At 52.5% G+C, this 23,641-nt stretch overlaps 10 protein-coding genes and 2 non-coding genes across 14 annotated transcripts; 5 read left to right on the top strand and 7 right to left on the bottom strand.

Annotated features, from left to right (window-relative positions):
* Positions 1–86: 86 nt before the first annotated feature.
* LOC9643696 (probable alpha-glucosidase Os06g0675700) lies at positions 87–2,983 on the bottom strand. The gene is made up of 4 exons (XM_024667055.1): positions 2,762–2,983; positions 2,048–2,691; positions 1,763–1,993; positions 87–1,710 (listed from the first exon to the last, which is right to left on the bottom strand). The coding sequence occupies exons 1-4, from the start codon at positions 2,959–2,961 to the stop codon at positions 107–109; spliced, it is 2,679 nt and encodes an 892-aa protein (XP_024522823.1). The 5' UTR covers positions 2,962–2,983; the 3' UTR covers positions 87–106.
* Positions 2,984–4,116: 1,133 nt separating this feature from the next.
* On the bottom strand, positions 4,117–5,924 carry LOC9643695. Its single transcript, XM_002963439.2, has 4 exons — positions 5,710–5,924; positions 5,283–5,391; positions 4,573–4,709; positions 4,117–4,381 (listed from the first exon to the last, which is right to left on the bottom strand). The coding sequence occupies exons 1-4, from the start codon at positions 5,922–5,924 to the stop codon at positions 4,117–4,119; spliced, it is 726 nt and encodes a 241-aa protein (XP_002963485.2).
* Positions 5,169–5,249, bottom strand: TRNAL-CAG. Its single transcript has one exon. It is a non-coding gene; the product is annotated as a tRNA-Leu (tRNA).
* A 559-nt stretch (positions 5,925–6,483) lies between the features above and the next one.
* Positions 6,484–7,412, bottom strand: LOC9655483. The gene is made up of 2 exons (XM_002963438.2): positions 7,364–7,412; positions 6,484–7,030 (listed from the first exon to the last, which is right to left on the bottom strand). The coding sequence occupies exon 2, from the start codon at positions 7,013–7,015 to the stop codon at positions 6,623–6,625; it is 393 nt and encodes a 130-aa protein (XP_002963484.1). The 5' UTR covers positions 7,016–7,030; positions 7,364–7,412; the 3' UTR covers positions 6,484–6,622.
* Positions 7,311–9,344, top strand: LOC9655482 (pentatricopeptide repeat-containing protein At4g02750). The gene has a single exon (XM_024668537.1). It carries the CDS (start codon positions 7,311–7,313, stop codon positions 9,342–9,344), a length of 2,034 nt encoding a protein of 677 aa, XP_024524305.1.
* A 321-nt stretch (positions 9,345–9,665) lies between these two features.
* Positions 9,666–10,094, top strand: LOC9655481 (cytochrome c oxidase copper chaperone 2). The gene is made up of 2 exons (XM_002963845.2): positions 9,666–9,958; positions 10,020–10,094. The coding sequence occupies exons 1-2, from the start codon at positions 9,710–9,712 to the stop codon at positions 10,023–10,025; spliced, it is 255 nt and encodes an 84-aa protein (XP_002963891.2). The 5' UTR covers positions 9,666–9,709; the 3' UTR covers positions 10,026–10,094.
* A 157-nt stretch (positions 10,095–10,251) lies between these two features.
* On the top strand, positions 10,252–13,582 carry LOC9655480 (receptor protein kinase-like protein ZAR1). Its single transcript, XM_024668236.1, has 2 exons — positions 10,252–12,312; positions 12,435–13,582. The coding sequence occupies exons 1-2, from the start codon at positions 10,914–10,916 to the stop codon at positions 13,442–13,444; spliced, it is 2,409 nt and encodes an 802-aa protein (XP_024524004.1). The 5' UTR covers positions 10,252–10,913; the 3' UTR covers positions 13,445–13,582.
* On the bottom strand, positions 13,531–13,602 carry TRNAP-AGG. The gene has a single exon. It is a non-coding gene; the product is annotated as a tRNA-Pro (tRNA).
* Positions 13,603–13,742: 140 nt separating this feature from the next.
* Positions 13,743–15,123, top strand: LOC9655479 (biotin carboxyl carrier protein of acetyl-CoA carboxylase). The gene is made up of 9 exons (XM_002963843.2): positions 13,743–13,797; positions 13,860–14,006; positions 14,095–14,135; positions 14,197–14,256; positions 14,328–14,573; positions 14,631–14,693; positions 14,755–14,823; positions 14,893–14,938; positions 15,003–15,123. Exons 1-9 carry the CDS (start codon positions 13,782–13,784, stop codon positions 15,050–15,052), a joined length of 738 nt encoding a protein of 245 aa, XP_002963889.1. The 5' UTR covers positions 13,743–13,781; the 3' UTR covers positions 15,053–15,123.
* A 43-nt stretch (positions 15,124–15,166) lies between these two features.
* Positions 15,167–17,012, top strand: LOC9643694 (SNW/SKI-interacting protein A). The gene has a single exon (XM_002963842.2). It carries the CDS (start codon positions 15,175–15,177, stop codon positions 16,942–16,944), a length of 1,770 nt encoding a protein of 589 aa, XP_002963888.1. The 5' UTR covers positions 15,167–15,174; the 3' UTR covers positions 16,945–17,012.
* Positions 16,942–19,333, bottom strand: LOC9643693 (homeobox protein HAT3.1). Its single transcript, XM_002963437.2, has 8 exons — positions 18,867–19,333; positions 18,610–18,775; positions 18,430–18,553; positions 18,260–18,372; positions 17,775–18,200; positions 17,477–17,668; positions 17,325–17,414; positions 16,942–17,265 (listed from the first exon to the last, which is right to left on the bottom strand). The coding sequence occupies exons 1-8, from the start codon at positions 19,220–19,222 to the stop codon at positions 16,984–16,986; spliced, it is 1,749 nt and encodes a 582-aa protein (XP_002963483.1). The 5' UTR covers positions 19,223–19,333; the 3' UTR covers positions 16,942–16,983.
* A 54-nt stretch (positions 19,334–19,387) lies between these two features.
* LOC112343881 (putative pentatricopeptide repeat-containing protein At5g09950) lies at positions 19,388–22,165 on the bottom strand. Of its 3 annotated transcripts, none has more exons than XM_024667974.1 (7): positions 21,960–22,165; positions 21,734–21,907; positions 21,574–21,678; positions 21,395–21,520; positions 21,212–21,330; positions 19,905–21,132; positions 19,388–19,842 (listed from the first exon to the last, which is right to left on the bottom strand). In XM_024667974.1, the coding sequence occupies exons 6-7, from the start codon at positions 20,976–20,978 to the stop codon at positions 19,495–19,497; spliced, it is 1,422 nt and encodes a 473-aa protein (XP_024523742.1). In that variant the 5' UTR covers positions 20,979–21,132; positions 21,212–21,330; positions 21,395–21,520; positions 21,574–21,678; positions 21,734–21,907; positions 21,960–22,165; the 3' UTR covers positions 19,388–19,494. The 3 variants fall into 3 exon arrangements, with proteins under 3 accessions (XP_024523742.1, XP_024523735.1, XP_024523730.1); XM_024667967.1 differs by having other exon boundaries at positions 19,388–20,999; positions 21,062–21,132; XM_024667962.1 differs by having other exon boundaries at positions 19,388–21,132; positions 21,395–21,678.
* Between the last annotated feature and the right edge of the window lie 1,476 nt (positions 22,166–23,641).

Genomic DNA, 23,641 nt, shown 5'->3' with positions numbered 1-23,641 from the left:
CAACATCGTTCGTGATCTCATAGTCATTGTCTATCTTTCTTTTGGTTGAAAGTCTAGAACTTCGTACAACATCGTTGTCGCAAAGCTTTTGCCAAAAGTCCCTTTGTCATAATTCGAGGGAGAGCTGGAAATCACTGCCTAGCGGCAGAGAAAGTCCAGAAATCTCCACTCCAGTTTGAAACACTTTTGCTGTGACGCTCTCGGATGGATTCTTCCCATTGACGAGCACCTTTCGTGGTCGTTGGCTCGTATTCTTTCTTCCACCTAGAACCACCACCTTGTGGAGCTCGAGGCTTTGGCGTTTCACAAAGTCTCCGTGAGCCACGGACGCTTTCACTAACACTTTCCCGCCACTTGATCCACTCGAGGAAGCCGCGAATTTAATGAAGCTCGACTTTCCTTCTGCCACTTTCATCTCCAGCGCGTCGTCGTCGTCCAGGAAAAGCTCTCCCGACGCCGTCGAATTCTCGCTGTCCGTGGAAGAGAAGGCTACCACCAGAGTGAAGGGAGTCTTGCGAGCCAGCCTTGTTGTGAGCGCGAACTCTTGCATGGGGATGATAGAGCCTTCGTGGACGTGAACGTTGATCGTGTCCCAGGGAGCGTCCAGCTGCTGGTAAGACCCCGAAGGGGATGTCACGTACTTCGTGTAGTCGAAGAGGCTGTACCAAGTGCCTTGAGGAAAGTATGCCTTGACGGTGGTGGCGTTGGGAGTTAACACTGGAGAGACGAGAATGCCGCGGCCGAGAAGGAACTGCTTGTCAATGTCGAGGGTGGCCCGATCGTTTGGAAACGTGAAGAACAGCGGCCTTGCTACCGGCGAGCCCAGCGTGTGTGCCTCGAAGGAAAGAGTGTACAAGTATGGGAGGAGCTTGTAGCGAAGCTCCAGTGCCTTCCTTGCCGATCGAGTCACTGACTTCCACACAAAGAGCTCCTGTGGACTGCTGAAAAAATCGTTGTGGTCCCTCGAGAACGGATAGAATGCTCCCAACTGTATCCACCGGTTGCAAAGCTCCTCGGTAGTGTTGCCTGAGAAGCCACAGATGTCCGCTCCCACCATGGGAATTCCAGCCAGCCCCGCGCCTAAGATGCCGGAGATGGAGTACTTCAAGTCGTTCCAAGACGCCCGGTTATCACCCAGCCAGTGAGCAGTGACTCGGCCACTTCCAGCAAAGGTGGACCTCGAGAGCACGAACGGCCTCTTCTTCACGACTGTCTTGAGAGCACTGTTGATCACGATGGCCTCGGCAAGCCCGTAGAGATTGTGAGCGTTGTACTCTAAAGTCCCATTGTAGTGCGTAGCGCTCGTCGGTATAGTCTTTCCACCCAGACTTCTGTGAGTGCCAGCATTGTTGATGGCGTAAGGTGGATTGTCCCACTTTGTAGCGAGGTCGTTGCTGCAAACCAGGCAGCACTGAGTGAAGGAACCGGGGATCGGACACGTAACGTTGGCTGGTAAGGTGCACGTAACTCCCTGGCAAAAATTTGAGGCCTCGTTCATATCAATCCAGAGACCATCAAATGGAACCTCCTTGTGAAATCTGGAGACCTCTCCTGTCCAAAACTCTAGAGCTCTTGGATGGAGGAAGTCCGGGAAATGCACAGGCCCGGGCCAAACCTGACCGAGATATGGTTTGCCTTGCACGTCCTTGATAAAAACATCCATTTCCTTGGCCCGTCTGTAAGTCTCGTAATTTTTCTCTGGTTTGAGTCCTGTCAAAAGGAATATCTATCAACAAACTTAAGCGTGAGACAAGCAACTTACCAGGATCTACAATAAGAACATATCGCTGGCCGTTCTTGTGGAGTTTCTCCACAAACGCTCGCAGCTGTTCAGCAGGATAATTTACAGGATCCAGAGTGAAGTCCTTATACACGTCCATGTGATCTATATCGTTCCACATAACTTCCAGAGGCAAATTCGCCTTCTTGTACTCGGCAACAACATGCTCGAGCTGGGATACATTCTTGTATCCCCATCGACACTGGTGGAATCCTGCAAGATCAAGATGGTGATCAAAGTGATCGAAGGAAAAAATGGAGAGCTTACCGAGCGACCAATATGGCATCGCTGCCGGTTTTCCAACATGTGCTGTGTACTGCTGGACAACGGAGAGGGGAGACGGCCCAGCGAAGAAATAGAAATCAAACACACCTCCAAGAACTTTGTACGTCAAAAACTCCCCCTCATAGTTCACGTCCATGCCATTGCTGTTGAGAAGAAGAACACCGTAAGCTTGTCCTCCGCTTCTCACGTCCATATAGAAAGGATGCGATCCATATAGATTTACGTCCGTGTTGTCGGCACCTGTATCAGCTGCCCAGAGTGTGTAAGTCGAGTTTGGAAGAATCCGAAAGCCATCGCTGCGAGTGCTCTCCCCGAGCCCATAGAGCGCTGCCTGGGCTGGAATCCTCGTTGATATCTCTAGATATTGATCTTTAAACACGAATCTCGACGACGATGGCGAGTCGAAGAGAATTTCCCCGTTAGAGACCCGAGTGACCGTAAAGCTGAATGGATTCACCGTGTAGGAGAGCTGGAGCTTGGGCGACGTGATCTTGCGAACTTCCTGGGAAAATCTGGCGCTGCTGCTGTTGCCGTCCATCGATCGCGGTATCAGCTTGAATGGGATCTCCCAGCGAGGGCTATCGGCGTCCGTGATCATCAGATGCAAGCGCTCGTCGGTCTCATAGCTGGGAAATTCAAGAAAGAGGGGGGAAATCAACCAATCTCCAAGAAAGCAACTGATCGATCGAAAATCACCTGACGCTGATGAGAAGGTGCTCAATGTCGGGGCCGAAATCGTCGATCCTGTCCGCGATCTCCACCAGGATCGCGCTCCCCCCCCCGGCATTGGCCTGCTCGATCACGGACAAGACTCTGTATTCCCGAGACACGGCGGCGATCATCCACAGGGCTAGGCAGAGCGCGATGGACGAAGAGAGCGCCATGGCCTTGCGCATTGATCTACAAGAGTGAGGTCATTCCCATCGTTGTCATCGGTCCGACAAATAAACCCTCAAGTACCAGTGCATGAGGTCGGGAGTTCGAATCTCGCAATTCCCCAAATAAAGCCACTGGAATATTCGCGTATTCGTTAGCTTTTCCGTCACGATTCTTTAAACCTATTTTATATTATCCCACATGGATCATGCCACAAAAAAAAGTATATAACTAGCACTAACTCCGGTTAGGTTAGATTGGTAGTGCGGTTAGGCTAACTAGGCTGGGATCACCTGATCAGTGGCAAATCATGGCCCTTGCAAAGGTGTTAAGCGCTGTTTTGGCAGCCCGCAATTTCTTTGGTGTTTAAAATTTATATGCATATCTTTAATTAAAAAAATTAATAGAATTTATTAAGAAAAAAGTTCATACAGAAAACAAGACTTTCAGAGAAAAGGACGTTTAGATTTTTTTAAACCTAAATGGCGGATATTTCAAAAAGGAAACAAGTGGGCCCTTAGTATATTCCAAGCACATATTTTCTTTAATTAGACCTTTATCGACATGAGTCTGGTTGCTGGTGATCAGTTATACACGAAAGGAATGATGTCTCATAGTGAAATCACACAAATACCAAGGGGAAGAGCTGCTCTACAAACTCTTTTGCCACGAGTTAGCAGATATTTCACAAGAGGAAATGGACTGTCTTAAAGCCCAAAGATTTATGGATTTATTGACACAAGAAATTTCTCTCGTCATGATAAATATCGATCTCACATATGTTAGTTCTTCTAAAGGAAAGTTTGGAGATCACATGAGAGAATATTTCTTCCTGTTTATAACAATGCCGTGCAAACAGTCTTCCTACACAAACTTCCAACTTCTTTGAAGACAAATTGTTATATGTTCGCTTTAGTTTTGCATAGAGCTAGGTCAAATAGTCTTTGGTGATGCATTCCCTGTAGAGAGGAGGATTTTCCTCGCTTACCATCTCGGGCAGGGGACCAACCACTAAAGAAAACCACCACGAGTCGCGACTTCTCTGGGTGTGCTCGGACTCGGTGCTCGGCGCTCTTATACTTTGCATTCGCTTAGCAATGTTATTGGGAGAAAAAGAACGAAACCTACCTGTAATTGATCAGCAATGTTGACAACAAAGGCGTCTTTCACTGGCTTTACCGCAAACCAGCGACCATCTTTGCAAACTTCCAATCCCCCCGTCGTCTTGGAGGAGGATGCTCATGGCACGGGCCGAGGTGCCCTTGACGAGCTCGGGTTTGTGGTATGGAAGGCAGTAATTCATGACGCACATGAATTAACTTCTCGCCCATTAACTTGGTAAAATCGTAAATATTCTCCAAGCCAAGGCCTTTGGAGATAATATCAAGCAAGCAGTGTCCAAAGGCTGAAACCTGGTCGTGGTACTCTTTCATCACTTCCCTTCAAGAACGTTTAGTCCAGAAAAAACTTTACCTCCGTGACTCTGGCCAAAGGTCCACCTCTCGAGCAAGACCATAGTCCAGCATGAGGTAATACTTTAAGTCGATTGCTTTCATGTCTCTCCTGCTGTCCATATCTATTGCAAAGCCATGATCTTGTTAGTTTTATCTTTTATCTTTTCTTTTCTCTACCTGTATGCTTTAGATGGATCATTATCACTGAGTTTATCCCCCAGGAAATTGTACTCCTCTGATGTCTGATTGAAAATCTCTTTGGCTAAATCGAGGACATTTTGCATACTAGCAATTGGAACCCCGTGATTTATTGCCTGAGCACGAAGAGATAAAACGAATAACCATTTCCCCACCTGGAAAAATCCCCATTCCTGAATCCTGGCAAGCTGAAGCTATAGCATCTTCTATATAAGAGAAATCAACTATAGGAACTTGAGACTCATCAAGATTCGCAAGTTCTTTCTTGAAATCTATCTTGCACATCCTTCTTTAAGATCTTGGAGATGATTCTCTTCTCCCATACCGTAGTGAAAAAAATTGAGGATGTGTTTAAGAGGGAGTCGCGAAAGTGGCGTCACAATAAATAAATAAACAGAAGAGAGCATTTTCGTGGAACTCGTTGATTCTCGCCAAAGACGAGGGTGCATGGAAGCTCAAGACTTCTCCATGAATTATCAACAATGATTATTCTTAAACCGAAGTTTTTTGGCGGAATCTAGGTTCAAGTTCAAGCCTAAGTTCCAGAGGCTAGTTTGAGCTTGTAAAATGTATACTGTCAGGAATGGGATTCGAACCCATGCCCTTGCGGACTAGTACCTGAAACTAGCGCCTTAGACCAGCTCGGCCATCCTGACTTACATACATAAGATGGACTTCGCATTGTTTACTTCTTCGAAAGGAGTGCCGCCGCCGGGAACTTCGCGAGAGCTGGGGTGGCTTTTATGGAGAAAAGTTTCACCAGAAAAGCACGATTGAAGCACACTTCCACTTTTAAACCTGTACATCGCAAAATATGGCATCGTTCACATAGCAATTCACCACCAAATGTTTTAGAACAATATGTAAGAGGTGGGTAAAGAGGTAGTGTAGGAGGTAGATTATTAGAGATGATCCCTCTTGTTTCATCCAAGAGGTCATGTGCCTTTACATGGGCGCTAAAAAACCCCAAAACCATGTATTATTATATGCATGTAGAGCAAGGTCTTTAGTTTTCTTACACAAACTCCAACTTCAGAGAAGACAAATTATTATATGTTCATGCATTGTTCTTCTCAAACTTCAGCGCCATGATCTACTTTAACATAGTCCAAGCACCTCTTGCCATCGAGCGGCTTGGAATAGAACTGGGTGATATAGTCCCTGGTGACGCATTCTCTGTATAGAGGAGGATTTTCTTCGGTTACCATCTCTGGCAGGGGGCCGACCACTGTGTCCATTCCAGGCCCAAAAAACGCAACCACGGACAATCGCGACTTATCAAAGTGTGCTCGAACTCGGTGCTCGGCGCTCTTGTATTTTGCATTCGTCATTATCTGGAAACTTAGATCTTTGGCAATGGTATTGAGAAAAAAGGAAATTTACCTCTAATTAACGAGCTCTGCTGTGTGGTATGGAAGATAGTAGTTTATATGATCTTCGCACCCATTAACTTATTCTCCAAGCCAAGGCTCTTGGAAACATTATCTAGCAAGCAGTGTCCAAAGGCTGAAACCTGGTCGTGGTACTCTTTCATCACTTCCCTGTTGCATTAATTTTGATTCAAGAACGTTTAGACAAGAAAAAACCTTACCTGAAGCAACTCGGTAACTCTGGCCAAAGGTCCACCTCTCTAGCAAGACTATAATCCAGCCTGAGGATTTAAGACTTTAAGTCGATTGCTGTCACGTCTGTCATGTTGTTAAATCCAGAGCCATATCTATGAAGTGCCATGATCTTGTTAGTTTTCTCTTTTATCTCTTCTTTTCTCTACGTGTATGCTTCAGCTGGATCATCACCGAGTTTAACCCCTAAACGCTAACTATCGCATTTGTCTCGGGGCTGTTGGCCATGGCCACCTGATCAGTGGCAATTGCACACCGCAAGCCCAGAGATCTTAAACTCTACAGACTTGTTACAATCTTACAACCAAGAAGCATCAAACCCTTTAGTTCGAGAATGCTTTGATCCCGGTTTCTATTTACAAGATTTGTCCGAGCCTTGCTGCTAGTTATTGACTTGATCTTGATCGTCAAGCTGTGGCAGCAACAGTGGCAGTGGTAGCATCTGGAGCAGCTTTGGGAGGAGCGTCTGCACACTCCTTTTTCCCCTCGATCTCGGCCGCGGCATGGATTTCTTCCTCCTCCTCGTCGACGTAGTTTGGATCGTTCTTGTCCAGCGCGTTGTTGAGATCGTAACTGGCGGCGTAGTCGTCGGCGTGGGAGGAGCCCTCCCAGGTGAATCGCCCCCCGCGGCCAGATTTCTTAGGCGAGGGATTGATCCCGGTGGAAGGGTGGCGGTCCTTGCGCTCCACCCCCTTCTTGAGGTTCTTGAGGTGCGCGTGGTTCGCGGCTCGCGGCGGGGAGCAGCGGTGGTCCTCGCGGGTCATGTGTTCCTCCGCTGGAAGCTGCGCGCTGGTTGCCATCAAACAAGCTCGTCTCTGGAAGAAATCGAAGGACGAAGGAAGTCAGGCGAAGGACACTTGACGAAATCTTTAGAACAAGAAGCTGATACGAATATGACTAGAGCTGTCACGAAGAAGTCTTCTAAGAACAACCGAGAATCTAGAAATCTACATCAAAACGGATGAAAAGAGGGCGAAGAACTGAAAGAAACTAGTTGAGAAATGCGAAGAACTCATTTGCGAGAAGCTCAGAGCTAATGAAATGCTAGCTACAAATTGAGCAAAAAGAAAAAGAAAATCGCGAGATCTGGACTGAATGCGGGCGAGATTTGGTCTTGCAGACCCAAAATGTGGGATCGAAAGACATACCTCGAGATCTTTCTCGCGCGGCCGCCACTGCTTTTTAGGGTCCCCGACCGGATGGATTTATCCGCCACGATGGCCAAATAGCTATGTCCGCCAGTTCCGTACTCTTTCTGGGCTGACACTGGAGTGCCCTAATCTTCGCTCATGGGGCCGTCTCCTCCAGCACTGCGCCTCCGCCCAGGATCTCCACCAGGGCAGGCTTCTCCACGCACAGATCTGGCGCTCACCGGAGCTCCGCCGCAGCGTCTATCTCTCGAATCTCCTCGTGCGCATGTATGGGATGTGCGGGAGCCTCGAGACCGCGCAGGAAATCTTCGATGGAATCCAGGGCAGGAACCAGTTCTCATTGAACATCATGCTGGGGGCGCTGGCGATCGGGGAGAGGCTGGATCGCGCGGCGGATCTCTTCGACCGGATGCCGCAGCGGAACGAGTTCTCGATCAACACCATCCTCACGGCGTATTCCCGGCATGGGCATGTCGGTCGTGCCAGGAAGATCTTCGACGAGATGGAGGATCCGGATGTGTTTGCCTCCAATGCGATGCTCAATGCTCACATCGCGGCGGGCGATCTCCGCGGCGCCGAGGTTGCGTTCCACGCGATGAGGATCAAGGATGTGGCGTCCTGGACGACGATGGTCGCAGCAATTGCCGAGGCTGGGCAAATCCACGACTCGCTGGCAATGTTCCAGCGGATGCCCGCGCACAATCTCGTGACATGGAACAGCGTCATCGGGACGTTTGCCGCGAGTGGATTGCCGGGCGAAGCGAGAGAGTTCTTCGCGCGGATCCCTGGAAGAAATCTGGGATCCTGGAACGCGCTCCTGACTGGGTACGCGCAGGAGGGGCAGGCCCGCGAGAGTGGCGAGGTCTTTGATCGAATGCCGCAGTGGAACGTTGCCTCCTGGAATGCCTTGATTCCACACAACGAGGACGCCTCGGCCTCGAAGATGGTCTTCGATGAGATGCCCGAGAGGACGCTAGTGTCGTGGAACTGTGTTCTCACGGCGTACGGAATGGCCGGGCACTTGGCCCTCGCCCAACAGGTGTTTGAGAAGATTCCCGAGCGGGACGTCGTAACTTGGAACACCACAATCACTGCAAATGCCGTGCGAGGGGATTTCTCTCGCGCAAAGTCCCTGTTTGATTCGGTCCCAAAGCGAGAGCTTCTGTCTTGGAACGCCATGGTGGTGGGATATTCCTTGCACGGATGCCTCACAGAGGCAAAGATTCTGCTGGAGCGAATGCCGTACTTTGAGTTCGTGCCGTATAATGCATTGTTCCAAGCATATGCCCGGGCTGGTCACGTAGAGGAGAGCCAGATTATGTTTAATCTTCTCACCGGGCGGGGGATATCCGCGTGGACGTCGCTGGCCGCAGCGTACGGACACGTCGGCCAAACCAAAACGGCGAAGATTGTGTTCGATGCCATGCCCAGACACGATGTTTGGGCATGGAACAATCTTCTCGCGGCATATGCCAGGAACGGGCATCTTTTTGATGCCAGGGGGATCTTTGAAAAGATGCCAGAGCCAGGCCTTGTGTCCTGGAACACATTGATTGGGGCGTATGCTCTGGAAGGGCATGCCGCGGAGGCGATCTCACTATTTCACGAAATGCAAGGCTTTGGGATTGGAGCAAACGATGTGGTTTTTGTGGCAACGCTCACGGCTTGCAGCCACTTGGGTCTGCTAGACATGGCCAGGGATTACTTCTTCTCGATGATTCGTGACCATTGGATCACCCCCATTCCGGAGCACTACGTATGCATGGTCGACATCCTGGGCCGCGCGGGCAAGCTCGCCGAGGCCCAGGAGCTGGCGGACGGGATGCCCTTCCCGCCCGATCCCGCCACGTGGCGCTCCATCGTTGGCTCGTGCCAGATCCACAGCGAGGCCACGCTGGCGTCTCGGGCGGCCGAGAGACTCGATCCGGGAACCTCCGATCCATACGTGCTCCTGAGGAACATCAACATTAACGAGTGAAGTAGCAAAAGGGCGGCGTGGCATTTTGGAAAAAGGTGACGTGGCACTTTAGGGTTTTGTAGTGGAGATTTTGTGTGCCCCATTACGAGGCTCCAAAAATTAGTGAGAAGCAGCCTTTCAAGTAAAAGACTGCTGTGATTCCCACATACGATGTGTCCATACAAAAAAGTCAGCACGACAGGTCATCCCATACGGTCATAAACCTGTCGCCTCACCCTCGGCAGGGACGGGCAAGTAGAAAGAGCCCGCCTCGCCCTTCTTAAAGAAATGGTGGCACGATTTTATGCTCCGGCTCGTGGGATAGGGTTTTTGGGTTTTAGGGCAACGAATATACCAACGTTATACCCTTGGGAAATTAGGGCAAGATGAAGCAGGAGATAGTTGAGCGATCGCCGGCGACGGGAGCGGTGGCGGAGCCAGCAGCTGGAGCAGCGGCTCCGGCGGCGGCAGTCGGATCGGGCGGAGCTGGAGCGGCGGCTCCAAAGAAGAAGATTTGCTGCGCTTGCCCTGATACCAAGAAATTGCGGGACGAATGCATTGCCGAGCACGGCGAGGACGCTTGCGGCAAGTGGATCGATGTCCATCTCCGGTGCCTGCGAGAGGAGGGTTTCAATGTAAGCGCGCAATCCTTGTCTTGTTCTTGTGGCCTTGTTTTGTGATATTTCGTCCATACAGGTCTAGGAAGGATGGATAGATAGCTTTTGGATCACTACGGTAAAATTTACAATAAGAACATCGTTGGTAGCTAGATCCCCCGGAGTCCTGAATTGGCAATAGTTTTTAGCCATGATTTGATCAATCAAGAATGTTCTCAACATGCTTGCTGGTGCGCATCGACGTCAGGGAGGAGAACTAAAACCGGCAGTCAATCATACAGATGATAAAAAAATCCCGACTAGGCAAATGCCGTCCAGCGGCATTTGGTATGATCACATGATCATCGAAAAGAAAACTCCGCGATTTTGACAGGGGGGACTCTTGTTTTTATGCTGCTCGATCACAATTTGGATTGCTTTGAGCTGGCAATTGGGATCCTGCCAGATCCAAGTGGGCTCACTACTGCTGCTGCTGCTGTTGGTTTGCGGGCGACGCGATCGATCGACCGAGAGATAGATCGATCCATCCTAAATTGCCAAGCAAAGGGGCGAGATCTATCTAACTTAGCAGGGTGTGTGCTCTGTCACTGCAAAAAGCTGCGTGGGGGTGCCAGAGATTGTCGCATTCAGGGGTAGGCTGCCACCAACACACGAACAGCAACAACAATTGCGCGACATCGAGATCGATTCTTCTTCGTCTTCCAAGGTTGTTTTGGTTGTTCTTCCAAGAAATTCGTCATTCTTTTCCTTCTTCCAAGTCAAGTTTCCTGGTTTTTTAAGTGAGAAAAGTTCTCTGGGCTCCCTCTAGATCGATCCTGGAAAGTGGTGCTTGACTTCCAAGGGATATACACATCCCTCATCCAATCCCTGGCTTGTCTTCCTCTTAAATCCATTGCTTCTACCATGTGTTCTTCTTCCTCGGGCCCTCCGGAGTTCTCGGAAGAATGACAGCAAGCTCGTGTTCTTCCTGGCTATGGCGGCTAACTTGGGGATGGAATGCTGGGTCGCGGTGATTCTGCTCGCTGTTCTACTCCAGCCCACTAGCGCCCTCAACTCGGACAGGTATGCGCTCCTGGCATTCAAGGCTGCCATCTCCAGCGATCCACTGGGCGCGCTGGGCGGATGGGATCCCAGCGACGCCCTCCACTGCCGCTGGAATGGGGTCCTGTGCAGCACGATTGAGCACGAGCACCGGGTCGTGGGTATCAATCTCCCGGACAAATCTCTCTCCGGTTCCATTTCCAGGGATCTCCAGGCGCTGTCGCAGCTCCAGCGGATCAATCTCCGCAACAACAGCTTCTCGGGCGGGATCCCTCAAGAAATCACGCGCATACAGACTCTCCACAAGATGATCCTCGGCAACAATCGCCTGTCCGGGGCTCTCCCTCGCGACCTCGCCGCACTCGTGAATCTGGAGTACATTGATCTCAGCAACAATCTCCTCGAGGGCGCGATTCCTGGGGGCCTGGGCGGGACGAAGGAGCTCGAGCATCTCAATCTCTCCGGGAATATCCTCTCGGGGCATATACCCCAGAATCTAAGTACCGCCAGCCTGGATCTTTCGCGGAACAATCTCAGCGGTCCGATCCCGCGTGAGCTCCACGGTGTGCCGCCCGCGGCGTTCAACGGCAATGCCGGTCTGTGCGGTGCACCGCTGCGTCGTCCGTGCGGCGCGCTGGTGCCGCGGGCATCTCACCGTGCGGTACCGCCGGCAGCGAACGCCAAGAACAGCAGGGCGGCCAAGAGCAAGGGGCAAGGGCTGAGCGTGAAGGAGATTCTTGCCATTGTGGTGGGCGATGCTGTGGGGATCGTTCTCCTGGGTCTGGTTTTCATCTACTGCTTCCGGAGGAACAGGATTTGCCGCTACTTGAAGCTGCGGCACAAGAATCATGGAGCTCGATCTCCTGGAGGCGATTCCAGTGGTAGCAGCGAGCCTCCGGACCACTGCTGCCTCTGGGGCATCTGCTGCTGCTGCTGCGGCGATGGATCCGACTGGCTCGGGGATGAATCCGGCACCGAGGGCGAGCTGGTGCTGTTCGAGAACGATCGCAACGATCGCCTTACTTTCGACCTCGAGGATCTTCTCCGCGCCTCGGCCTATGTCATCAGCAAAGGCGGATCTGGCGGCATTGTCTACAAGGCTGTCCTGGAGAGCGGCGTGACGCTGGCGGTACGCCGGCTGGCGGCGGACAGCGGCGGCGGCGCGGGCGGCGTACCGCGCAAGCAGAAGCTCTTCGACACCGAGGTCCAGATCCTTGGGCGCATCCGTCACCCTTGCATCGTCAAGCTGAGAGCCTACTACAGCGGCCCCGATGAGAAGCTCCTCGTCTACGACTACATTCCCAATGGCAGCCTCGCCACCGCGCTCCACGGTAAGAGATCCTTCCTCTCCCTTCTTGCCTGTTGGTGCCGCGCGGTATAGTTATGGATCAAAGCTTGCCCCGCGGCATTACTTGTGATGGCTTCTGATACCGCGCGGTATGATTTCTTTCAGGCCAGATTGCTCCCTACTCGCTCACATCCTTGACGTGGGCGGAGCGAGTGAGAATCGCGAGGAGGGTTTCCGAGGGCTTGGCTCACATCCACGAATGCGGGCCCAAGAAATACATCCACGGCGACATCCGCCCCAAGAACATCCTCCTGAGCTCCAACATGGACGCCTTCATCTCCGACTTTGGGCTGAGCCGGCTCATCACCATCTCGGGCAGCGCAGAGAACTCGAGGTCGGGCAGCCGCAACGCAAACACGTCGGCGTCGCTGGCTACCGCCGCGGTAGTTCTGGGTGCCGCCGGCGGCACGGGTCTCAACTCGGGCGTGTCCGTGGAGGCGGACTACAGCGAGTTTCGAGCCGGGCACCTGGAGACGGAGGCTTACCGGCCACCCGAGGCGCGGCTCTCGAGCTCCAAGCCGACGCAAAAGTGGGACGTCTACTCGTTTGGGCTGGTGATGCTGGAGCTCATCACCGGCAAGAGCGCGACGCAGCACCTCAAGCAGCAGGAGCTCCAGCAGTGGCAGCTGCAATTCCAGCAGCACTTGATCCAGCAGCAAATGGTGGCGGCGTCCTCCACGAATGTTGGAAGCTCGAATGGATCCACGACGCCGCCATCGACAACGCCCACGACCGCGCCCACGACGCCACCCACGACGCCGGCGGCCACTCCGTCGACTCCAAGGACGCCATCGACGCCGACGCCGACGCCCACGACGGGATCCAAGGCGGCGACGCCCACCACCACCGCTGCCGCCGGCGGCGCCGCGGCTAATACCGCCGGTACCGCCGCGAGCGAGACGATGCCGCTGGTGGAATGGGCGCACAAGATGTGGGAGGGGAAGAGGCCGGTGTTTGAGCTGCTGGATCCGACGCTCATGCACGGCATTGCTCCACAGCAGAGGGACGTGTCCGAGTTCTTGCGGATTGCGCTGAGCTGCGTGGCGCTGGCGTCGGAGCAGCGGCCAAAGATGCGGCACGTCTGTGAGGCGCTCAAGAAAATTGGTGGCGCTTGATAGATTTGCAATGTGCTTGAGAAGAGAAAGGTGGCGGACTGGAAATAACTTGCTTTGTTTTGTCAAAATTAAAAATGGATGATCTTGGGGCATTCCGAGAATTGAACTCGGGACCTCTCGCACCCTAAGCGAGAATCATACCACTAGACCAAATGCCCATTTTCATTAGTTAACGCTAAACATCTCAAGTAGATCAAACAGTTAATGATCAATTTGAACAATGCCACGTGGCGTGTCCAGGGCCGTCGGTTCCCTGCATTGGAATGATCGCTGGTTATTAAAGCCCTTAAAGCCCTAGATCGTTGTGCTTGCTCGGGAACGTCGGGGAACGCTAGAAATGGCCGCGTCGTCCTGTGAGTTTCTCTGATCTTGCTCTCGATCTCTAATGTTGCTCCTCTGGTCCGCCCAAATGCAGTGTTGCAAGCTCAATTCTCGCCGGCGAGCTCGTCACTGGACGCATGCCATGTTTCGTATGGATCCAGCGCCATTATCAGCGTTTCTAGAGTCTCCGTGAGGCAATGCTGGGCACGGAGGAGCCAGCGAGTCTTTTGTGTCGCGACGAGTAAGTCAAGACAAAAAATTGGACCTCCTCTTTTTTCCTTGTTTTCTCTTTTTCTTCCTCTACTTTTTTGCCGACCTTTTTCTTCTAGAAATCGAGGAGCTGGAGCCGGTGATCCCGACCTCTGCGGAAGTAAGCTTGCTGGCTCTAGATCTTGAAAGAAAACAAATCTTTTCCTCTTGATTTCACGTAGATCCACACCCTCCTCAGAGAAGTTTGCGATGAGACGAAGATCGCGGAGCTTAATGTCAAGGTAGTAACGCTTTCTTGCTTTCTTCTTTCATTTGATCAATGAATGGAATTTTTGTTCTTTGTCTCTCTCAGGTTGGCGCGTTTAACCTTCACATGAGAAGAAGCGTTCCTGCTCCAAAGCCTCCTCCGGCGGCGTCAGTCGCTGCTCCACCAGTGGCGGCACCAGCGGCAGCACCGGTTTCTAGCAAGCCGGCGGCTCCATCAAAACCGGCCGCGAAAACTTCCAAAGTCTCGCCGATGATGTCCAAGGCTGTTGCTTATGACGAGCTCCAAAAGGCAGCCGCGGAGACCGGAGTGGTCTTCGTTAATGCTCCAAAGGTACTACTTTCTATCTTCTCCTTCTTAGATCGATCGATTCTTACTGAGAACGCACAGGTTGGTCTGTTTCGACGGTCTCGTTTAGTGAAAGGAAAGTTTGGTGCACCTCTTTGCCAAGAGGTAAGTCCGATCGATCGAATAACAAGAAAAAAGGAGGAAAACTTTGCCTTGATCTTTGCAGGGCCAGACAGTGAAGGAGGGCCAAGTCGTGTGTTACTTGGAGCAATTTGGAACTCAAACAGCAGTGGAGGTAACTTCGCAAAATCTTTTTTTATTTTGGCCGCTAGAGAGCTTCCTTGTTTATGCACTTCTTTTGCAGAGCGAAACGTCTGGAGATGTGATCAAAGTTCTTTGGGAAGACGGAGGTAAATATCGAGCTCTATTCGATTCGATTCGAGATAAAAACAAATCCCTTTTTTTTTTCTATAGTGCCGGTTGGCTATGGAGATCCACTCATCGCATTGAAGCCCAAGAAATAGAATCAATGGTAGAGACTAACGATGCCAATAATATTTTTTGGAATCAAAGCTTTTTGGAGACTATTTAAAGAGACCATTACTTCTTAGGGTTATAGAATTTTAGGGTTCTAAGGATCGAGGCTATGGCGCTGCTGAGCCGCCTTCCACCTCCCAAGAGCGCCGTGGAGCAGCAGCGCGTGGACGACGTCGCCTCCCAATCGTGGTACCAGAGCCGCCTCGAGGTAATCCGGCCGCAAGCAGTGAGCAAGCACAAGGAGCCGCCGCCCTATGGCAAGCGCTCTGGCTTCGTGCCCAAGAGGGTGGAGGATTTCGGCGATGGCGGCGCCTTCCCGGAGATCCATCTCGCCCAGTTCCCGCTGGAGATGGGCAAGAAGCACGACAAGCACAACAATTCGGTGCTGCCCACCACCGTGGACGCGCAGGGGAACGTGAGGTATGACGCGGTGGTGAAGCAGGGCGAGAATTCTTCCAAGATCGTCTACACCCAGCACAGGGATCTCGTCCCCAAGCTCCCCAGCGAGGTTCCCTCGGCCAAGCCGGGCGAGGATGAGATCAAGGAGACAACCGAGAGGACGAAGATGGCGCTGGAGAAGATCGTCCACGAGAGGCTGGCGGCCGCACAGCCCAAGAACGTTCCATCGGCGAGCTCCGGGCCGTCTTACATCAAGTACACTCCCTCGCAGCTTTCGTCCGCGTTTAACTCTGGAGCCAAGGAGAGGACGATCAAGATGGTGGAGATGCCCGTGGATCCACTCGAGCCGCCAAAATTCAAGCACAAGAGAGTTCCAAAGCCATCGGGGTCGCCGCCGGTGCCGGTGATGCACTCGCCACCCCGGCCTGTGACGGTGAAGGACCAGCAGGACTGGAAGATCCCGCCGTGCATCTCCAACTGGAAGAACCCGAAAGGATACACCATCCCGCTCGACAAGCGCCTGGCCGCCGATGGCCGCGGCCTCCAGGAGGTCCAGATCAACGACAACTTCGCGAAGCTGTCTGAGGCGCTCTACGTCGCGGAGCAGAAGGCCCGCGAGGCGGTCACGATGCGGTCCAAGATCCAGCGCGAGATCACGCTCAAGGAGAAGGAGAAGAAGGAGCAGGAGCTGCGAGCCCTGGCGCAGAAGTCGCGGATGGAGAGAGCAGGGGTGGTGGCGCCGGACAGGGGCGGGGGCCGAGCAGTAGCAGTGGAGGAGGAGCGAGAGGAGCGAGAGGAGCGAGAAGAGCGAGAGGAGGACCGGGAGGACCGGGAGGAGAGAGCGGAGCGGCAGAAGAGGGAGGCGATCCGGATGGACAGAAAGCGCGAGCGCGAGAGAGAGCGGCGGCTCGAGGCCAAGGATGCGGCTGGGGGGAAGAAGAGCAAGCTCACCAGGGACAGGGACAGGGATATCACCGAGAAGGTTGCTCTCGGCATGGCCAACGTTAAGTCGAGCGGTGGCGAGCAGGTTCTCTACGACCAGCGGCTCTTCAACCAGGAGCAAGGCATGGACTCTGGATTCGCGGCCGACGACACTTACAGCGTCTACACAACCGGGCTGTTCACGAGCCACCCGAGCATCGGTGGTCTTCACAGGCCCAAGAAGGACGCCGACTCGGAGATGTATGGAGGCGAGGAAGACTTGGAGAAGCTCAAGACGGACCGGTTCCGGCCGGACAAGGGATTCGCCGGGGCGACCGAGCAGCGCGCTCCCAGGGAGAAGCCGGTGGAGTTTGAGAAGGACGAGAAGGACCAGGATCCATTCGGGCTCAACTCGTATCTCAGCGAAGTGAAGCGCGGGAAGAAGCCGAGTGATCGTAGCGGAGGAGGAACCATGAAAGCCAGCGGTGGATCCGGGACTCGAGAGAGCTACGAGGGGGGATCCAGCAGGAGCCGTGTAGATTTCCAGCGAGGAAAGTGAAAGAACTTAGCGAGTTCTCTATGTAAGTTTCTATCTATTTTACAATGGATTGGTGCCACCTTGTTCTACAACCTCGGCTACTGGCATGTAGACGAGCCTCTTTCCACGGTTGACGTCCACAACCGAGTTCTCGTAGAAGCCCTGCGCGTATGACGAGAGCTTGAGCACCTCCAAGTGCCGCACAGCCTCCATAGCTCTCTTTAAATCCTCGAGCTTGAGCTCTGCCTGGCCGACTTGCGTGAGCAGCGTTTGGTTCTCGGCCTCGTCGCTCTTGGCCTTCTTCAAGGCTTGCGTTCTTACGTTCTTAAACCACACGTCCACCTGTGGAAGAAGAGCTAAGCAAGAACAAAGAAGCGACGAACATCCAAGCACGAACTTACTTTCCTGTAAGAGAGGCCCAGCTCTTTTGCGATCGCTTCCTTGCTATCCCGCGAGGGAAGTTGGTCCCGGTCGAAAGCTACTCTCAATCTCTGCAAAGTTGGAAAGTTTCGATCGAAAACTAGCCAAGCGCTTGGAGATAACAAGCACAAACCTGTACAGCTTCCGGAGGAATTCTCTTCGACTTATCGCTGAAACCATCCTGGTTCTCGCCGTGGTCTTGGTTTTGCTCGTTTCTATCGGTTTTTCTCTCACTTCGTTGCTTCCTGGGCCTCTTCAAAGGGCCGTAGTCCTCGTCCTCGCTCTGGAAAGCCTCGGCCCATTCGTACTCCACTCCAAACATCTCCTACAGGCCCACACCCGAATGAATCCCCGAGAAAAGCTTCGTGCTGTCTAAAGCACTCACACGAAACAGTGCGAGGCTTTCATTTCTGGAGAGAAGAAGTACTCACATCGTGGAGCTTTCTGTAATCTACGTCTCTCCGCCGCCTCTTGCCGGACACTTCGTCCGAGTCTTTCTTGCTGCCGCCGCCTTCCTCGTCTCCCTCTTTCTCTTTCTCGTCCTCGTCCTCCTCGGCGGCCGAGAGAGGCTCCTCGCCGGATAAGTCGGTCGTTCCATCGTCGGAGTCGGAGCCATCACCACCCCCGGAGTCATCGCCACCGCTATCGTCGCTTTCGTCGTCATCGTCTCCTGCTTGATCCTGTTCTTCCCCAGCTTCGTTGGCTTTAGCTCCCTTGCCGTTGGCAAGCTTTTCCTGTTCCTTATCTTTGTTATCCGGATCATAGTCATCGTCGTCAGAGTCCTCGGATGGAAGATCCTGGACCGCATCGTCAGCTACAATAGTATTACTACCTTCAACTGCCTCGGGGAAAAATTTCTGGCAAAGAAAGGCTAGCTCTTAGCGAGAAACGAGTAAAGACGAAAGGAGTACTTCACCTCCCAGCTCATCTCGACATCGAAGTCCGTGCCTAAGTGGTCGTTTAGAAACGATGCGCAGTCCGACTTGCAATCGCAGATCGGGCACATCCAGCCTTCGTCACCGGGAGGAACTGCACACAGAGTCTAAATACGAGCGTTCGCTTGCGAGAAAAGAGAAAACACTTAACTGTCCTCCGTTGCTAGTGGTGGATTCAGGCACTTTTGATGGAATCCTCGGTTGCAAAAACCATCGCAAAGAATAATGTCATTGTCCACTTCCGCCTCGTGAGAGTGGCATTTGGCACAGAAAATCTGCAAGAGTCCGAGGAAAAGAGAATCTAAAACTAGGACGAACAAGTGATACATACCTCTTGGTAGTCAAGTTGTCCATCAGCGTCAAAAGCCGAGTCTAGAATCGAGCCTTCCAAGCACATCTTATCGAGCTCCTGGACGGCCTTCCGGATTTTGAGCTTCCAGCCGAGTATCTTTGCGGTAGCCCTCTCGAGTTCCTTCTCGGGCCGAACTTTCTCTCGGCTGCAAGAAAAAAAAATAAAAAAATCATGAGTTCTAGAGAGGAAGGCAAGCAAGGAAAGAAGGAGAAAGTTCTAGCCTTTTTTATTCTTACCTCTGTCCCTTCCAGCCATCGTTGGCGTAGGCATCGATGAAGCTTTGCTCCAACTTCATAGAGTTAAAGTAGTACTTGACTTGCTTCATGATCTTGGCGGTGGCAGTGGCGTCGGCATTGCTCACACAATGGCCGATGGGCGTGCCGCGCATTTTCTTCCTCCGCCGCCTCGCCTCCCTCTCCGCCTCCGCCCGCGACGAGCTACACGGCTCCTCCTGATCCCTAGTTCTCGGCCTTCCGCCCTTGCTCCCAGTCCTCCCGGATTTCGATTTCCTGGGCTTGTGGGTCGCCTCCTCCTCCCCGGCAGCTCCCCCTTCTCGATTCGCATTGGCGCTCTTCTGGCTCCTCCGCCCCATCCCTCGATCTAGCAAGCTCCAAAGCACTCACCTTGCCATGGAATTCCCAGCGCCTAGAAGCTCGAACAAACACCCTCCGCTGTTATACCTCGCGTTAAATAGTAAAAAGGAGAGAATCGATAAACCCTAACTGCCCTATTGCCCTAAATTCACTTTTATGGATCATTTAAACAAGAACCTTTATATTGTCAGAAAATTAGGGCTCTTGAGTTTCCTAAGCGTAGATGTTTGCCATCAACTGGAAGTTTGAGGGATGCATTTGCCTGGATCTCTCAAACGCGATCTTCCCCAGCGTCGCGTTCTTCCACTTGGCGCAAGCGCCCAGCAGCGTCGTCCAAGTCACCGCATTTGGATCCACCGGCATCGTCTCCGCCATCGCCAGAGCTTCTTCCAGCCGGTTTGCTCGCCCCAGCATGTCGATCACGCACGAGTAGTGCCGGATGTCGGGCTTGATCCCAAACATCGCCTCCATCTCGCGTAGAAACTCCAGGCCCCTGTCGACGAGGCCGGCGTGGCTGCAAGCCGCGAGCACGCACACGCAAGCGATGGCGTCCGGGATGATCTTCTCGTCGACCATCTTGCGAAACCAGCGAAAGACGAGCTCCGGATCTCCCACGCGGCTGTAACCGGCCACCAGCGCCGTCCAAGTCAGTGGACCTTTCACGGGAATGGAGTCGAATACCTGCTGGGAGTCGCCGGATCTTCCGAGCCTTCCATACGCGTCCACCAGGCAGCTCGCCAGAGCTTCGTCGCGCTCGATCAGGCCGTGCCGGCAAGCTTCCGCATGGATCCGCCGAGCGCTCTCCAGCGACGCCACTTCACTGCTCCCGGAAGCTTTGAGCGCCGCGACCATTGTCTGAGGATCCCGCGGCGACCACCAAGGCTGGCTTTTGATCCGCGAGAAGAGCTCCAAAGTCACTCTCCCTTCACCGTTGTCGGCGTGAGCCAGCATGATCGAAGTCCACAAAACCAAGTCGTCCTGGCTCTCGAGCACCATGCTGTCGAAAACTCTTCGAGCGTCCAGCACGCTCCCACACTTGGCATACGTATCAACCAGCGCGCTGGCTAGAAACCTGTCCGAGTCGAGCTCGATCTCCACAGCCTGCGAGTGGATCCTCATAACTTTCTCCAGAGAGCCGAGCTTGACGAGCTTCCCGTCGACCGTCCTGCCATCTTCCTTAGCGGCCAGTTCAGCGCAGCACTTCAGTGCAGCAGCGTAAGCCGGACGGCCGCCGCTTCTTCCCGAAGAGCTCAGCAGCTCAAAGAGCTCCAGAGCCAGTTCCTGCTCGCCGCTTTGAGAGTAGCCGAGAAGCAAGGCATTCCAGGACGCCTCGTCGTGTTCCACCATCCTGTCCAGGACGGCCCGAGCATCGACTAGGCTCCCACACTGTGCGTACATTTCCACCACCGCGTTGGAGACAATGGTGTTCTTGTCGAATCCATCGGTTGCAGCTCTGCTGTGTATCTCCATCCCATTTTCCAAAGCTCTGACCTTCACAATCGTGTCCCCAGCAACGACCTTGCCACCTTCGTTCGCAGCTACTCGAGTGCAAGCCTTGAGTGCAACCACAAACGCCCGCGCGTTTGGTCGACAAACTTTGGCCATGCTTGCGAAAAGTTCCAAAGCCTGGAGTTCCTGCTTGTTCTCGACGTACCCAAACATAAGCGCTGTCCATGAAACCGCATCGTGAGTGTTTCGCTGGAGACCATCAAATACCCTACGAGCCTCCACCATGGATCCACACTTTGAGTACATAGCTATAATGCTGGTGACCACCTGAAGCTTACAATCACCATTATTCCCAAGTCGTTTTGTATACTCAAGGTGAAGGTTGGTACCTCTTTGAAGCGATTCCCACTTCACACTGCCTTTCTTAGCTTCTTCTTCCACTGCCAGACCAGCGCAAGCTCTGAAAGCAGCAACATAGCTTAGACTATCCGCTAAACTGCCAAGACAATCAAACAATGCCAAAGCTGTGCCTCCCTCACCGTTTTCAATGTAGCCCGACATGAGCGAGTTCCAACACACCACGTCGTAGCAAGGAATCGTATCAAAAACTTTGCGAGCATCCCGCAAGCTCCCACACTTGGCATACATATCAATCAAGCTGCCAGCAACAAAAATTTCCGCGTCAAAACCACTCCCAGCAGCCTGACAATGCAAACTCATACCCGTCTCCAGGCTCTTGATTTTGACAAGCTCCTGTTCACCATAGCTCTGGCCTTCTTCCTTTGCTGCTAATTTGTTGCAAGCCTTGAGTGCAATCGCGTAAGTTCTCGGTGATCGAAGCCTCGGCACTAAACACGAAAGTAAGTTCACACATGCCTCCTCTTCCCCATTCTCAGCATACCCGAGCATCAGCGCGTTCCATGACACAACATTCTGCCAAGGCATCGCCTCGAAAACGTTGCGAGCCTTTTCCAGGCTTCCACACTTCGCGTACATGTCCACCAAGCTGCTAGCCACGAACACGTCCCGTAAGCAGCCAGCCTGAGAATGAATTTCCATACCTTCTTGCAGAGACTTGGCCTTGACAAGCCTTCCATTCACTTCTGTGGCATCTTCTTTCGTTGCTCGGCCGCTACAAGCCTTTAGAGCAGCAAGCAGTGCCGCTGTGGACGAGGCGGTGATAGTTTTCGTGGCCGCGATGGAAAACTTTGGATGTGAACCTCCCGCAAGAAACACTTCATGGAAAGAGAGAGTGGAATCAAGCTTCTAAAAGAGAAGAACACTTACATTTGTGATTTCTAGCCGAGGAGAAGCTCATCCACGCGGAGAATCGATTAAGCGCTAATTCTTAGCCGATCCGTGGCTCATCCAATGGATCAAAAGTTCTAGCCGATCCAGGAAAGCAGTAGCTCATCCACGCGGAAGAATCGATCACGCTGCAAGGAGTGAAGATCCATAATGACCTAGCGCTCTTCCAAGACCTAAAATTTTATTTTCACTTTGATCGTCAGCTAGAGAACACAGCAATGGGGCTTCGTACTTGATGGGTGCCATCGGTCCAAGTCAAAGCAGAGAATATCCAGCTCTTTCCCGCCGCTTCCTTATTCAAAGATAGCGTGACTGTGTAAGAGAGCTTCTGGCCAGTGAAGAAGAAATCTAGGGTTTTAGGGTTCACGGCGATGGCAAGCGCGGCATCGCTCGGCGGCGCCACTGCGACAGTGTAGGAAGATCTTCCGGTGCCTACATTCGTGACGATCCTTGAGATTGTGCGACTGGCGCCCGGCGCAAGCTTGTCGATCGCGATGGAGGGATAGTTGAGGCTGAAATCCGTGGAGTGTTTGGGGCAATGGCTGCCAGTGATGTGCTGGATCTCGACGGAGGTATAGTTGATGCTCCAGAGATATTGTATGTAGTCTTCTGGATGGATATCATAGATTAGTCCTGGATCGACTGCTTTTGCGGGCTGGATAATGCCAGAGCCAAAGCTGAATGGATTGGATGGGGCGTTTCCTCTCGTGATTGTGGCGTTTGTGTTATCCAGGGTGCTTGCTGCATTGAATCGTTGATGATCATCTTTCGCAATTGTTTGATGAGTTTACCTGTTGTCATGAGTGCAGATTTTAGTGCTGCGGGGCTCCATGTCGGATGGATCGACTTGAGGAATGCTAACGCTCCCCCGACGTGTGGAGTGGCCATTGATGTCCCCGAGAGAAGTGAGTATTCACCGTAAGTTGCATTGGTGCCATGAACTGGAATGTTGGTTGGCCAGGCTGCTAGAATATCAACACCAGGAGCAGTGATATCGGGCTACAAAAGTCGCTCATGTAAGTCATCTGTGTAAGTCATCCATGAAACAATGCTTTGCTTCTAATGCTCACCTTTATGATACTTGCATCCAAGCTGTTTGGTCCAGTCAAGGAGAATGGAGCCATAACTGGAGCTGGTTTATAATTGTCGATCTGAGTACTCTGCACAACAGGAAAGAACAGAAAAGAAAAAAAGAAAAAGTAAGTCCTCGTTTTTATTCTGAAAGATCTTAACCTCTGTGATTTTTCGATCAATCGTGCTTGCAGCAACTGTGAAGAGCCAAGGTGCGCCATTTGCAATTTGATAGATAAAAAAATCGAAGTTTCCAGCAGGTGCTGCAACGGCAATGCCTCTCTCCATGGCATGGTAAGCTCCAATTGCTAATCCATCAGTACTATATCTATGCGGGCTTCTCCCAACCGAGATTGAGATAATATCAACTCCATCGTGTATTGCAGTGTCAAATCCAGCTAAAATATCAGCCTCGTCACAGATGAAACCCCAGCAAACTTTATAAGCCGCAAGCCTTGATAACGGTGCACCACCACGGGCAGTTCCTCGGGCAACTCCATTCACACTTGCGTTTGCAACGAGCCTTCCAGTCGCAGTGGATGCAGCGTGAGTTCCGTGACCAGTGCCGTCCCTGGCATTCTCATAGACGT

This window comes from Selaginella moellendorffii, unplaced genomic scaffold (assembly GCF_000143415.4).
Source record: "Selaginella moellendorffii unplaced genomic scaffold, v1.0 SELMOscaffold_3, whole genome shotgun sequence".
Classification (NCBI taxonomy): Eukaryota; Viridiplantae; Streptophyta; class Lycopodiopsida; order Selaginellales; family Selaginellaceae; genus Selaginella; species Selaginella moellendorffii.
The sequence above is the reverse complement of the archived record's forward strand: the minus strand, read 5'-3'. Positions and strand labels throughout refer to the sequence as shown.